Source organism: Drosophila takahashii, chromosome 2R, assembly GCF_030179915.1.
Source record: "Drosophila takahashii strain IR98-3 E-12201 chromosome 2R, DtakHiC1v2, whole genome shotgun sequence".
In the NCBI taxonomy this organism is placed as follows: domain Eukaryota; kingdom Metazoa; phylum Arthropoda; class Insecta; order Diptera; family Drosophilidae; genus Drosophila; species Drosophila takahashii.
The window spans coordinates 18,368,287-18,384,672 of NC_091679.1; the positions used below are offsets into that span (position 1 = coordinate 18,368,287).

The 16,386-nt window shown below is 36.3% G+C and overlaps 1 protein-coding gene across 1 annotated transcript; it reads right to left on the minus strand.

Annotated features, from left to right (window-relative positions):
- Positions 1 to 8,756: 8,756 nt before the first annotated feature.
- On the minus strand, positions 8,757 to 9,738 carry LOC108055080 (ethanolaminephosphotransferase 1-like). The gene has a single exon (XM_044392701.2). The coding sequence runs from the start codon at positions 9,690 to 9,692 to the stop codon at positions 8,907 to 8,909; it is 786 nt and encodes a 261-aa protein (XP_044248636.2). The 5' UTR covers positions 9,693 to 9,738; the 3' UTR covers positions 8,757 to 8,906.
- Between the last annotated feature and the right edge of the window lie 6,648 nt (positions 9,739 to 16,386).

The following is a 16,386-nucleotide window of genomic DNA, read 5'->3' on the forward strand; positions in this document are numbered from 1 at the left end:
TTAATAGTTCAAAAGCTACATTTAGTTCTCGGCGAAATTTTTTCTGTATGCCACAATTGAAAAGGGATAAGATACAGATTTTTTTGTATAATACACAGTGCTATAATATGCATTTCTGCGTTAGTGATTTTCAACTTCGCGCCTAATTACGGAAGAAAAATAATTATTTCTAAAAAAGTACTGTCTGGGGAAATTTCGCCACCCAATGCTTAGGGTAAATTCGCACCTATTTTAAGTACATATTTTTTTATTTGACTAGCTGGCTAACGAACAGACTACCGGCAGCAGCAACAAATATAGGACGTCAACAAAAATGGTACGCTTGATCAGTGTAGCATACTTACAGGCGTAAAGTTCCCTACATTTTTCAAATGACGAAATTTCCCCAGTTGTGTGGCGATTTTACCCCCCTATGTGGCGAGATTGCCCCAGTATATTGCTTTTACTTTTTAATTTTGGTAATAGTCTAGAAGAGCGGCCTGAGCACCAAAAACCGCGAAAAAATTACCCTCGATGGACCGCGATTTCTTGAGAATTTACGTGCAGAAGATTATTTGCGGAAATGCATGGTTCTCTTGTAATTGCATTTCAAAGTTGCGTGTTTTGCTATAAAAACAAAGTAGGATTTTGAGGTGTTTTGTGTCATTTTGCTATAAAAACAATGAGCATTTTCTAGGAATTTATGGGTTTGCTATAAAAAACAAGTAGGCTTTTGTTGCTTAATCAGAAATTGCACTTTTGATTTTTGTTTACTATGGATTCCTGCAACGGGTGCACTATTTCTTATAAAGACTTTCTTGCCATGGACGAAGAAGAAGTGTTTTTATTTCTGCAGAGACATGGAGTTGTTCTAAAGAGCAAGGACTGTCCCAACTGCAGCAAGCCCGCAACATTGTCTTTCAATGCGAAGAGACCGATTAGTACGCCATTTTGGAGGTGCCGCAGGATGATAAGTAATCATCAACAGAAACGGAAATTAAGAAAAGTTCAATGCTCCTTTAAGGTAACAATTGTTTAATTTGAAAAAAATATTGCTTTAAAATATATTTGTAAGGAATCCGCCATCAAACGGACATTCTTCAGCAAGTCCCACGTTGGCATTGAACAGGCCTGTAATTTTGTGGCTTGGGAGATGAAGGGTTCAACAATCTCATTCCTTCGGGAAGAACTAGGCTGGTCCCAACAGACGGTGGTTGACTGGAGTAATTTTCTTCGGGAAATTTATCTTAGCTGGACGAAGAAGAACGCAAAACAAATAATAGGTGGATACGGTTTAACCGTCGAAATTGACGAAACCAAAATTGGCCGGCGCAAGTATAATTGCGGTCGCGTGGTGGATGGCCAGTGGGTTTTCGGAGGAATTTGCAGAGAAACCGGTGACTTTTTTTTGGTGCCTGTGGAGGACCGTAGCCAGGAAACGCTCCTTCCAATTATAGAGGCCAACATCGCCAATGGAACCAGAATTATATCCGACTGCTGGAAGTCATACAATGGTTTAAAGGATGCGAACTACTCTCACATGACCGTTAATCACTCAGTAAACTTCGTCGACCCTGAAACGGGAGCCAATACACAGCGAATAGAGAGACTATGGCGTGATTTAAAGGAGAACATTCCCCACTATGGCCGGAAAACGGAGCACTACCAAGGGTACCTAGCGCGATTCACTTTTTTGAAAAGGCACCCAAACCACACCTCAAGATTCCATGCAATGGGCGAATTGTTTAATCCTGAACGCGATGTTAGTATTTAAAAAGAGATGGGAAATGCTAAAAAAGCGCCGGAGGCAAAAAAAATTAAAAAAAAAAAATCGCGCGATTTTTTTTTGCCTCCAGCGCTTTTTTAGCATTTCCCATTTCTTTTTAAATACTAACAATTAACTATCTTAAATTTCAGGAATCCACCGATACGGACAATGAAAAGGAATAGGCTTAATCTGTACCACTAACCAGCATTTTTTATAAATAAATATTTACTGTCCAATCATTAACCATAGTTTAATATAGCATTTTATTTACTATTACAAATGAGTTACAAGTATAAGGAGGTACTGAACTAAAAACTCTCGTAATTGGCTTTGATAAAGACTAAGGTTGATCCTCCTCGGATTGCGATTTCTTAAGATTCATCTTAAAAATGTATATGTTGGTCATCCATGGTCGCCCAAGCTCTTAAGGAATCACGGCCCATCGAGGATATTAATGCCCGGTTGTGGGGTCTGGCCTGCTATAAAAACAATTTCAAATTTTTGTCGAATTTTTTCGAACGCTTATTATTTTGACAACAAACGGAAAGCCCATATGTTTTTTATAGCAAAATGACACAAAACACCTCAAAATCCTAGAAAATCCTACTTTGTTTTTATAGCAAAACACGCAACTTTGAAATGCAATTACAAGAGAACAATGCATTTCCGCAAATAATCTTCTGCACGTAAATTCCTAAGAAATCGCGGTCCATCGAGGGTAATTTTTTCGCGGTTTTTGGTGCTCAGGCCGCTCTTCTAGACTATTACCTTAATTTTTTATAAATCACCAAGGTAATAAAAAAAATAGGGGAATGTCACATTTTAAAGCTTGGTGCTAACCGCATTCAACAATAAAAATAGAAATATGATAACGTGTCTCAAGATGGACAAAAAAAGCTTTAAAAAAATGCTGACGAAATTACTCCACTCTCCCCTACATAAGTATGTGATAATTAAATTATGATAAAACACCTAATGAATGCAATTCTAAATCAAAATGTGTATGTATCCCGTAAAATATTCAGAAGTTTTACTTTCTGGGCTCTACTCCAAAACTGTAAAGAAATTAGAAAAACTATTGAGATATGCGTATACACACGTTCATACAAACATATGGGCACATTTGCACACCTTTAAAGTTGAAAAAAAATTGTAAAACAATGGATTTTAATTTTAATTATGGGCTTTTCTTTTCACTCTTCCCAAGCTCTATTTTTGGTAAAAATCTTAATTTTGTACCACTTTTAGTTTTTAAGATATCGGTAAAAAACTGCCGTATTCGCTCGGGACAAAAATAGAAGTGGATTTCGAGGAAGTTCATACAACACCAGAAATTAGCAAATTCTGATGGAATATTTGAATGCGATTTTTTTTAGAATGTTGTTCAAACATGTCGCTGTGAAATACTTTTGGTTTTACTCAAAAATTCTTTGCCGTTTTTTTTTTATGCAGTTTCAACCACATTCGCTCGGGACATGTCGCTCGGGACATTTTTTCCGACTGTTTTGTAAAGCGGATTTCTTTACCTCTATCTCTCAATTGCTGGATGTTTTGCTTTTAACTTAATAGTTTAGCATGTGAATGAAGCATTCAGTACAGAAAAATGTCACATATTAGCATTCCTATAGGATAAATTTACAACAGAAGACAGGTCCAAAAAATAACAAAAATATAGCCAAAAACTGATTTTTGCGTATATTGGTGGGGTTTTTCATAAAAATAATCAAACTATACTCCATATTTGTAGTTAAGCGCAGTATCCAACTAATTAGAAACTAATATCGGTGCAAAATCATGTGGAAATATGTTTTATTCAAGTTTCAAGGTTTTTGGCTTGGTGGACTTTTTTTTGGAAGTGCCCATATGCATTTATGTACTTTAAAAACATAAAATGAAATATGTATATGCGCGCACAAATAACATTCCAATTTAAGAAAAAGTCGTATTCGCACAACGTTGATAATCTAGAAATTGTACCAGTCAAAACGTACCTACAAAACTTTTTTAAAAAATTGGTTTTAAATTGTGTTAATGGCGAGGGGCGTACGAAGAAAATTGTTGTAGAATTTCTTCTCCAAAAGGCTCACAGGTCGAATTATACCCACAGTTTTCACCTAAAAGAGTTGGAGCTTTAGTTTCGTTTTTTTTTAATTTTTTTTATTTCTTGAAATATTGATCCCCAGCCGACATTGGGGCACTTCTTTTTTTTGTATACCAACCGATCATGCGGGCGGATCCGTTTTTCGCTTAAGCCATTTTGGCCTTACACAGGTGTTTGTGTGTTATTTTTAATATATTATTTTTTAAGTTTTTAAGGTTTTTTGGGCTTTAAATCTGTTTGAAAAAACGGTAAAAAAAATAGTAGGAGTTTTTTTCTGCTTTCGCTAAGCTAACCAAAATGATATATTTAGGCTACCAGAACGGTGGAGTTACAGTGGGAATAAGGTGAGGTTAGTACGAAGTTAAGTTGCGATTAAGGAGGTATTAGATAGATAAGGTAAAAGTAATGTACAGAAAGGGTGAAGGTAAGAAAGGTAAGGTTCGTTTGGGTCAAGGTGACAAACAAATTTAAATAAGAAAAAAAGAAGTTAAAGTAATTAAGGATAGTAAGGAAACATTTTCTTCAGGTGAAACTAAAGTTAGGTTAGCTAAGAAGAGGAAAAACTGGTGTTAAGGTGGGTTAAGACGAGGAAATAGTGAAAACAGCATTAAGGTGCTAAAAAAGTATGCAAAGGGTGAGAATAAAATAGATGGGGTTAAGGTGAGGTAATATTAGGGTTAATGCGGTGTTAAGGTAAGGAATGTTATGGCTAGAAGAATATGGATAGAATGTTACTGCGCTTTAGGTGGGTTTACTGTTTAGCCAAGGTTAGGCGGGATTTTACTCGGATATTAATTTAAATTTGGAAATATGAAAAAATCAGAAATAAATGCTTTGCTTATAGTAGCGGACAACGTCGCTTCGGGTATTGCTAGTTTATTATATAGCTCTGCCAGTAGCCTTCCGATTTTCTCTCTTGAAGGATCTTCTACATAGGTTGTTTACGCAAAGGTTTTCAAAAAAACGCTCCTAAAAAAACAACCTAATTTCCTAACTCCAAAACTAATTTTAAGCGAACGAAGTCGCTCCGGGTATAGCTAGTATATAATAAGACCTCAAAATAGACGAACTGTAATGATCCTCGTTGGACCGCGATTTCTTCAGATCTGCCTTAAGAAGTTTTATATTGGTCCTCCATGGTCAATAAATTCTGAAAGAATCGCTGTCCACGGAGGATATTTAGTTCGCGGCTGTGGGGTCTGGCCCCTATAAAAACCATTAGACATTTTTGTCGAATTTTTCAGAAGGCCTATTATTTTGACAACTTATGAAAATCCAATATGTTTTTTATAGCAAGTCGTAGAAAAGCCAACTGTACTTTTATAGCAAAACACGTAACTTTAAAATTCGATTACAAGAGAACCATGGCAGTACGCGCCTATATTTCTTCATGTAAATTCTTAAGAATACGCGGTCCGTCGAGGATATTTTTTTCGCGAACTAGTCTCTCAGTTTTGAAGCTATCGGCTTGAAACTTTCCCAAAACTCTTCTTTCTATTGCAGGTAGTATATAAGTCGGAACCGACCGGATCGGACAACTATATCTTATGGCTCCCATAGAAAGGGTCGGAAAAAAAATCGTTAAAAAAATTCTAGCTTCGGTGTTTTTTTGAAATATTACCTTCTACTCTTGGGGATGTTATTTTTTAAATATTTCTGAATTTCGAATTAAATATTTAAAAAATCGGACGACTATATCATATAGCTGACATAGGAACGATCGGAAATTTATTTGATCAAAATCGGACGACTATATCATATAGCTGTCATAGGAACGATCTAAAAATTAATGGGAAATTAATTGAAAACAAATTATCCGGCCTGTTCCAGTTTTCACTCGGAAGTGAATTTGTTAACATTATCGGATTTTCTATTAACAGTATTAAATTTCCCTTATTTCTTAGGGACATTTTATAATATTTCCCTTTGGTCCCTTTGCAGCTTTGCAAGGCTCCCGACAGAATAGTATTAAAAATCAGTATGGGGAAACATAGTGTTGCAAACTGCTAGAGCATACAGAGATGCCAAAGTCGAAAAACAAAGTCCCTATCAAATGTCCCTGTTCAAATTTCACATGAAATAATGTAGTATTCCGAACCAAAACACTTATTTTGTTAATTAGGATAAATTATCTTTCTTATAAAAGAACCATGAACCTTATCGGATTAGTTTAGAAAAAGTCCCAACTAAATACTTACCTATATCTATAACGTGACAACTCTAGGCCATTTTTACCAAATCCGAGCGGAATTTAGAACAAGGCCGGCGGATTTGCATTAATTGTCAAGGCTAGAATTTACCGGGTTTTAAGGTGCAACCACAAAATAATTATTAATAAGTCATATTTGCAAATAATTTCGATTCCGATGATGCAATTAGGAACATAAAACATCAAGGAATAGCATAAAAATATTATTGACTTATAAAGCTATCGCGGAGTATATTTAAAGAATTAATTTGTATACTGCCGAATTTAAATCCGCCTGTCATATGCTTGGCGGAAAGTTTCCGTGTGAATTTTTCGGAAGTTAACAGAGTAACAACAGAGGGAAATTCGATTTCGTGCAGTTCTTTCGGAAGTGAGTCTTGGAACAGGTCTGGGAAATTCGAATCCGTGTGATACTTTCGGAAGTGAAAACTAGAACAGGGCCGTATATCTCCCTTGATTATACCCGTTACTCGTAGAGTAAAAGGGTATATTGTATTCGTGCAAAAGTATGTAACAGCTAGAAGGAAGCATTTCCGACCCTATAAAGTATGTATAAGAATATACACAATTTATATATGTGTGTGTGTGTGATTTCCTGGGAGCGTCACACTATTTCGTCAGAATCCGCGTTCCACGTGTTGCCTCTTGTATTCGTCCTGTGGTCTTCATATAGCGTGTAATATGTGCTCGGTGCAATATTATATCTCCCACCAATTCACAACCCAAGTTAAATACACTTTATGTATAGTTTTAGATATATATTTCAAGTTCCTTAGAACACGTCTTGTCACTTTAAATTATACGGAATAAGGAAGAGCTGAACCAGCTCATCGGAACCAAAACGATATTAGTGTTACCAGTTACAGTAGTGAGCAGAATACTTTTGCTTATACGATATTCTTATCGATATGAAGTAAAGTCATATTCCAACACACCTCCTCAAAAGTCTGATGCTCATGATTTAAAAATTTAAAGTTTAAGAAAGAATTTGAAATTTGAATTGGCAAGACAAGATATCTCTGGGAGTGCACATTGACCCAACATTTGTTGCTTGAATTGGGGAAACCCAGTAAAACCCAATTAGGTCAATCTTAAAAGTAATACAAAGAAAAATGAATATTTAAAATGACAAAATGATGTGATGCAAAATTAACATACAAAACAATTAAAGGCAATTTCAGGAAGTGATATTATAAATTTGAAAACTATAAAGTAATTAAGAAAATCTTCTGTTTCCAAACTTAATAGCTAGAAAATATAACAGATTCATAGTTTCAAAAAATTATTCTTTAAATGATAAATTAAATTAAGTCTTCAACTTTTATGTAAGTATCGTCTGCATCCATCAATCGCTTAAGCCAAGAAGCTGTCTCAATTGTGCAAAGCGTGGAGCTGGAAGTGGTTTTGTCAATATATCCGCCAGTTGATGATCTGTAGAAATATACTCAAGTTTTATTAGTTTATTTTCAACTTGTTCACGTGAAAAATGATATTTGATGTCTATATGTTTTGAACGTTTGTGGCAAGAGGGGTTGTTGGCGATACTAATACAGCCCTGATTATCTTCAAATATTGTAATAGGTTGCTTTACATTTATGTTCAAACTTTCTAGTAAAGATTTTAACCATAGGGCTTCCCTTACAGCCTCAAACAATGCCATATATTCGGCTTCGGTTGATGATGCTGCCACTGAATTTTGTTTTCGAGTACTCCAACAAATCAGGTTTGTTTTAAACATCTTAAAAAGATATCCTGTTGTACATCTCCTATCCAATTGACTTCCACCCCAATCTGAATCTACAAATCCAACAAAGAAGTCGTCATTGCTCTCATTTTTAGTGAATGTTAGCTTAAAGTCGATAGTACCTTTCAGATACCTTAATACCCTTTTTAAACATAGCCAAAGCTCTTTATTATTTTTCTGACTATACCGACTCAAAAGATTTACAGATATACTGAGATCTGGCCTTGTACATAGCATTACATACATAAGGGTTCCAATCAAACTTTGACAAGGAGAATCGTCTCTTTCATCAGAGTCTAATAAATCAAAGTTCAGTTTACTTGGAAGTGGTGAATTTACAGAATTACATTGCTCCATGTTAAATTTTAATAAAATATTTTTTATATAAGCTGATTGGCTTAATTCCACTTTACTTTCTTTTCTGTCTATTTTATTTTAGTTAGAAACGTTGATGTAGTGTGTGTATTTGCATTTGTGGAGCATTTAAAAGTAATACAATGGAAATAAATTAGGCATAGCGCATGGAAATTATTCGATTATGTCTAGACGAATATAAAACATTGCTATTTTTAAGGTCAGCGGAAGCGAGCGGTAGTTTTGGCTTAAGGATCATGGATAACCATTGCAATAAAATTGGAAAGCTAAAGGCTAGAATAAGTAGTAAGCTGCTCTGTTCTTGCATAATTGAGTTTATGGACTGGAACTTGTCTGGCCGATATTATAACCTATTTGCTAATACTTATTTGATATCTTAGCTGCAGTTCAGATCACTTGTCATGCTTAATTGTTCATATAATTGATCTACTTTGGGTCAATAAGGTTTGAATTCAATACAGATAAGGTCAAGTTGCGATTAAACCGTAGAGTTTAAAAATTATCATTGGAAGAGAGCATTACGTAAATAGTCATTGGGAATATGCCGAAACAAGCTCCAATTATTATTGTAGCACTAGGATAAAGTCAATTTTTAAGTATATTCTAACTAAGACAAATTATACATAATCTCACAAGAATTGTTTAACTAAACAGCCTCCATGATGTACAAAAAAACTTGCAAAATAACTCGCAGCTCAAAATGAAAATCAAAATCGCGCAATCCAAAGCCCTAATCCTTTTTCTTCGACGGCTCCTCTTGATTTGACTGATCTGGCTGGCTGATTTGCTCTGCCAGCAGAACCTTCTTTTTCTCCTCCGGCACTCGCTTGTGGACAGTAAAGCAGATCCGGTTGAAGTGCTCGCACATCTGGTTCACCACACTAGCTCCGTATTGCCAGTGACTCAAGGTCGTTACAATCAGGAGCATGTACAGCAGAGGACGCTCCAGCAGAGGCAGCCACAAGCTGACCAGGAAGGATAGCACGAACATGGGCGTCTGCCAGTGCCACGCCTCGCATCTCGTCACGGACATTTGGGAGACAATCAAACGACAGCTGACGTTGGAAAAGATGGTGCCGCTGAGCATGAAAATGGCGCGTGGATCCTTTTCCATGATGTCGTTCGGCGAGAGGTACGGCCAGGCCAGCAGGATGACGAAGTAGGTGAGGAAGGGCCACATGGGCCTAATGGCCTCCCAGAAGGACAGAAGGAGTCCAGTCCGATGCGCATAGGAGTTATACACATTTATAATGACTAGTGGAAGATTCGCCATGGCACTGACATGCAGCACCGCCTCCATGACATTGCCCAAAGGCAGGGTTCCGTAGGATCCCAGCGGCAACTCGAACTTCCAGCGCTCGAAGCCCATCCACCAGGTAACGAGATACATGGCCGTGCTGCCCCACATGCTGACGTCGTAGCCCCAGGGAAGATGCAGGATGCCCGTGTTGTACTTCTCCCAGTGCGAAACAAAGAAGTTGAAGTAGACCGTCAGGCAGACATAGTACATCCTCATGGGTCGAACCGAATAGACCCGGCTGCGTCCGAAAATGCTTTAATACCAATAAAATACTTAATTTCCATTAAATCTGTCATTTGAAACTTGCTCATTAAATATGACTTAAATTTATTGATTGTTAAAATGTTTTCTGTACAAATAACCAAGTCATCTACGTATAACAAAACATATATATTTTTTAAAATAGTCCCTTTATCCAAAATATATATGCATCTATCTACATGTAAATTTTTAAAACCAATATCTTTTAAAGCCTTTTCAAACACTTTAAACCAACATCTAGCCGCCTGCTTAAGACCATAAATTGCTTTATTCAATTTACAAACATGACTGCTATTACAAGACAGTCCTTGAGGAACTCTCATATATATTTCCTCTTTTAAATCTCCATTTAAAAAAGCAGTTTTTACATCCATATGATGTACTTTAAGGCTATACTGGTTTGAAAAAGAAATTATAAGTCTGAAACTTGCAATTCTAGCCACAGGGGCAAAAGTTTCGTCGTAATCGATTAAATATTCCTGTGTAAATCCCCGTGCTACAAGTCTGGCTTTATATTTTACTGGTCTACCAAACTCGTTCTGTTTTATTGTAAATATCCATTTACAATCGACTATGTTTTTGTTTTCGGGTCTTTCTACCAGTGACCATGTTTTGTTAATTTCTTGAGAATTAAGCTCATCTTCAATAGCTGCTCTCCACTGTTCTTTATCACTCCTATTATTAATTTCATCAAAAGATATTGGAGCACTACCTGTTAAAGTTTGCGCATTCATAACACAATTTTTAATCATATCTCTATATGACAATTTGGGCTTTTCTTTTAGTCTATTGCTTTTTCGAATTGGAGTATCAGAGTCACTTGGTTCACCTTCATATATAACACCAGATATATCTGGATCGGCCTTTTTCACTTCATTCTCCACTTCATTTTCCATTTCACTAGGCTGCACATCTGATACTACCATATCAGTGTTTTTCTGAACCGTTTCACCCTCAACAAGACCAGAGTCTTGAAAAGAAGGTTCAATATTTTCTTCAAGATTGGGAAAATCCATGTTGTTATCAACATCCACAGCTCTAGACATTATCCTGTTTGATTCATCAAACACTACATCTCTTGCAATAACAAATTTGTTATTCTCCACATCCCATACTTTATATCCATTTGGTTCATACCCGACAAGTATACCTTTCCATGATTCGTCATCAAATTTTCTTTTTCTCGTTTTGTTGAGAACGTATACTGTCGAACCAAAAACTCTTAAGTACTTCAGGCACGGCTTTTTGCTGTGCCACATTTCAAAAGGTGTCTTTCTGCATTCATGTAATGCACTAGTTGGGCTTCTATTAATAAGGTAGGTAGCTGTTAGCACTGCTTCACCCCAGAAAGTTTTCTGAACCTTGCCCCCTATAACTAAAGCTCGAGCTTTTTCCGTTATCATCCGTAATCATCCTTTCGGACACACCATTTTGTTGTGGAGTATGTGGAACCGTCAAGTGGTAACTAATGCCTTTTTGAACACAGAACTCTTTCATTTCATTCGATAAATACTCCCTACCATTATCAATATAAAGGTTAACCATACTTAAATTAAACAAAGCATGCGTTTTAGCTACATAGTCTTGAAATACACTAAAAACTTCTGACTTATAACTCAACAGGTAAGTTACACAATAATGTGTATAGTCATCAATAAAAACTACATAATAATTCTTATGATCAACAGTAGATGGGGTTATTGGACCACACACATCAGAATGTACAACAAATAATGGTCGATTTTTGTGGTCCTTATTTTTAAATTTATTAAAACTTAATCTCGCCTGCTTTCCCTTGACACAAGCTTCACATAATTCATTTTCTGGTCTTATGTTATTCAGCAAATCTGTATCGTCAAACATATTTTTGGTTTTAATTTCTAAAAACTTTCCCTTACTCAAATGACCTAGCCTCTCATGCCACAAACTATAATTATTATTTTTAGCTGCATTTGCAATACAAGCTAGTTTATTAGAAAAGAAATTAATCAATGGAACATTTCCAAATATACTTCCATTCATTACAATTATTTTACCTTTTCTAACAGTTACACCTCCTGGGTGAAATACAATGGTAAGGCCTGCCTCCTGCATTTTCTTAACTGAGATCAAGTTTTCCGGGATATCAGGACAGTATAAGACATCTTTAAGCTCAATTTTCTCATTTGAATCAGTGTACAGCGTCACTGTTCCTTTCTTAACTGCATAAATGAATACATCGTTCTTGGCAACAGAAATTTTAATAGGTTCATCTAATTCAGTGATAGTTGTAAACAAACTCTCATTGTTGGCCAAATGGTCTGATGCGCCAGAATCCAATTAAAACCCAATGTTTGGTTGGCTATTTGCGCGTCTCATCATAAATGCGATCCCATTATGATTTCCTTGGCTTTGTGTGGATGTCATCTGCGCCTGTTTGCCATTTCCATGTTTATCCTTTTCTCTTTTTAGGGCAAAGCTGTGAGGAGTCACCGAACTGACCCCCCACATTCTTGACAGTATTAAAATAATCAGCCACGGAGGCAAGAATTAAAATGGCCACGGAGGCATTATTAGGGTTAATAAACAAAAGACTCGTAGCCCTGGAGGAATAGATCGATAGTAAAGTCTAGTATTTAAGTGTTTTCTAGTTGGTATTTTGGGGCCAGGAAGGCCGATCGATAAATATTCTTAAGAATACTCGATGAATATTTTTACGTTAAGTGCGATGAATATTTTTACGTTAAGTGCGATCACTACCGAGACACGCGGACCTGGCGGAACGAGGGCTTTTTCGTTTCTACGCCCGAACGCAGCGGTTGCACGGCTCCGTGACCCAGCGAGACCACCGCCAGGACACCGGGACTAGCGAAGTAAGTTAACCAAGTAAACCAGAGTAAACCAGAACCTACAGTGCGGGTAAATACCGAATACCGAGAATAAAAGTGAAACCAGAAAACTACCCGGCCCGAGTCGTCTACTAATTTGGGAAGCGGGGATCGCCACTCGAGCCACACGGGACAGCGGAAGGCAGTGTACTTATTTGACTGGTAATATCTCCGAATAAGTGCCCTGTCCTTTTCCGTCGGTACCAGCGCCGGGAACTGGCCACTTATTTGTCTGGTCATCTTCTGCAAATAAGCGTACAGTTTCCCGCCGGAACCAGCGCGCGACCCTGACTCTAGTCGGCTCGAGAGTAAGTGCACCCAGTACACGCTTGCGGGGTACAGGTGACCCCAGTCTGCAGGTTCCCTTTCGCCGCCGACGCCCGTAACCCCCGGAACCAGCGGAGAGCCGAAGGACTTATTTGGCTGGTGATAGCTCCGAATAAGCACTCCTGTTTGGCGTCCGCGCAGCAACCCTTCCCGGCCGGCACAGGCCAGTGACCCCACCTCGTCTTTCTGATATCAACAAATTTATCTGTAGAGGATCCTGGGCAGACTGAGCCTACCCCAGCCCAAGAAAGTTCCTTACAAAGCAATCTTTTTTAAAGTGACCACTCTTGCCGCAATGAAAACATTTTTTCTGGAATTTTGAAACTCTATTTGATGCAAATTTGCTATTTTTCTTAAAAGAAAATTGAGGCTTACTGTCCTTTTTTACAGCCTGCATAACCTTTAGACTGGTATCTTTGCTACTATTTTTTAACTTGATCTCATGATCCAACAGACGATTTTTTACAAAGGCCAAGGTTAAATTATTTTCTGCTAAAGTTTCTATTGCCGTTATAACGCCGTCATACGAAGATGGCAGTGTTAGCAGTAAATGCGAAATCTTGTCCATTTCTTCAACTTTAGCACCTGATGCTAGCAATTCGGCAATGAGTTCGTCAAACAAATTAAAATGGCTTAATAACTGAGAATCGCTCTTAAGTTTTAAAGATAGCAGTTGCTTGCGTGTAGACAACTGTGAGGCCAAACTCTTCCTCTCATAGATTGAATCTAAATTTTTGAAAACCTGCTTTGCCGTATCTTCACTTTTAGCAAAACCTAAAAACGAGTCACTTAAATACTCAATGATCACACTTTTTGCGCATTTCTCCTTTTTCTGCCATTCAACAAAATTTTCTTCTTCTTGTTCTTCTTCTTCTTGGTCTATAACCTTCAACACATCTATTTCGTTTAACAATGCCCTTATACGAAATTTCCAGATGGAATATTTTTCTCCATCAAATGGCCTTATATTTCGTTTATTGGTTTTCTCCATATTGTATTTAATATATATAATAAAACGATACTTTTACTTAGCTGCAGTTATGGCGTGGTCTGGGCCCATAACCTATAAGAATATACACAATTTATATATGTGTGTGTGTGTGATTTCCTGGAAGCGTCACACTATTTCGTCAGAATCCGCGTTCCACGTGTTGCCTCTTGTATTCGTCCTGTGGTCTTCATATAGCGTGTAATATGTGCTCGGTGCAATATTATATCTCCCACCAATTCACAACCCAAGTTAAATACACTTTATGTATAGTTTTAGATATATATTTCAAGTTCCTTAGAACACGTCTTGTCACTTTAAATTATACGGAATAAGGAAGAGCTGAACCAGCTCATCGGAACCAAAACGATATTAGTGTTACCAGTTACAGTAGTGAGCAGAATACTTTTGCTTATACGATATTCTTGTCGATATGAAGTAAAGTCATATTCCAACACACCTCCTCAAAAGTCTGATGCTCATGATTTAAAAATTTAAAGTTTAAGAAAGAATTTGAAATTTGAATTGGCAAGACAAGATATCTCTGGGAGTGCACATTGACCCAACATTTGTTGCTTGAATTGGGGAAACCCAGTAAAACCCAATTAGGTCAATCTTAAAATTAATACAAAGAAAAATGAATATTTAAAATGACAAAATGATGTGATGCAAAATTAACATACAAAACAATTAAAGGCAATTTCAGGAAGTGATATTATAAATTTGAAAACTATAAAGTAATTAACAAAATCTTCTGTTTCCAAACTTAATAGCTAGAAAATATAACAGATTCATAGTTTCAAAAATTATTCTTTAAATGATAAATTAAATTAAGTCTTCAACTTTTATGTAAGTATCGTCTGCATCCATCAATCGCTTAAGCCAAGAAGCTGTCTCAATTGTGCAAAGCGTGGAGCTGGAAGTGGTTTTGTCAATATATCCGCTGTAGAAATATACTCAAGTTTTATTAGTTTATTTTCAACTTGTTCACGTGAAAAATGATATTTGATGTCTATATGTTTTAAACGTTTGTGGCAAGAGGGGTTGTTGGCGATACTAATACAGCCCTGATTATCTTCAAATATTGTAATAGGTTGCTTTACATTTATGTTCAAACTTTCTAGTAAAGATTTTAACCATAGGGCTTCCCTTACAGCCTCAAACAATGCCATATATTCGGCTTCGGTTGATGATGCTGCCACTGAATTTTGTTTTCGAGTACTCCAACAAATCAGGTTTGTTTTAAACATCTTAAAAAGATATCCTGTTGTACATCTCCTATCCAATTGACTTCCACCCCAATCTGAATCTACAAATCCAACAAAGAAGTCGTCATTGCTCTCATTTTTAGTGAATGTTAGCTTAAAGTCGATAGTACCTTTCAGATACCTTAATACCCTTTTTAAACATAGCCAAAGCTCTTTATTATTTTTCTGACTATACCGACTCAAAAGATTTACAGATATACTGAGATCTGGCCTTGTACATAGCATTACATACATAAGGCATCCAATCAAACTTTGACAAGGAGAATCGTCTCTTTCATCAGAGTCTAATAAATCAAAGTTCAGTTTACTTGGAAGTGGTGAATTTACAGAATTACATTGCTCCATGTTAAATTTTAATAAAATATTTTTTATATAAGCTGATTGGCTTAATTCCACTTTACTTTCTTTTCTGTCTATTTTAATACCAATAAAATACTTAATTTCCATTAAATCTGTCATTTGAAACTTGCTCATTAAATATGACTTAAATTTATTCATTGTTAAAATGTTTTCTGTACAAATAACCAAGTCATCTACGTATAACAAAACATATATATTTTTTAAAATAGTCCCTTTATCCAAAATATATATGCATCTATCTACAGGTGAATTTTTAAAACCAATATCTTTTAAAGCCTTTTCAAACACTTTAAACCAACATCTAGCCGCCTGCTTAAGACCATAAATTGCTTTATTCAATTTACAAACATGACTGCTATTACAAGACAGTCCTTGAGGAACTCTCATATATATTTCCTCTTTTAAATCTCCATTTAAAAAAGCAGTTTTTACATCCATATGATGTACTTTAAGGCTATACTGGTTTGAAAAAGACATTATAAGTCTGAAACTTGCAATTCTAGCCACAGGGGCAAAAGTTTCGTCGTAATCGATTAAATATTCCTGTGTAAATCCCCGTGCTACAAGTCTGGCTTTATATTTTACTGGTCTACCAAACTCGTTCTGTTTTATTGTAAATATCCATTTACAATCGACTATGTTTTTGTTTTCGGGTCTTTCTACCAGAGACCATGTTTTGTTAATTTCATGAGAATTAAGCTCATCTTCAATAGCTGCTCTCCACTGTTCTTTATCACTCCTATTATTAATTTCATCAAAATATTGGAGCACTACCTGTTAAAGTTTGCGCATTCATAACACAATTTTTAATCATATCTCTATATGGCAATTTGGGCTTT

What these genes read in the sequence shown, in the direction of transcription:
- LOC108055080 (XM_044392701.2), bottom strand. Translation starts at nt 9,692, where the DNA reads ATGAGGATGTACTATGTCTGCCTGACGGTCTACTTCAACTTCTTTGTT.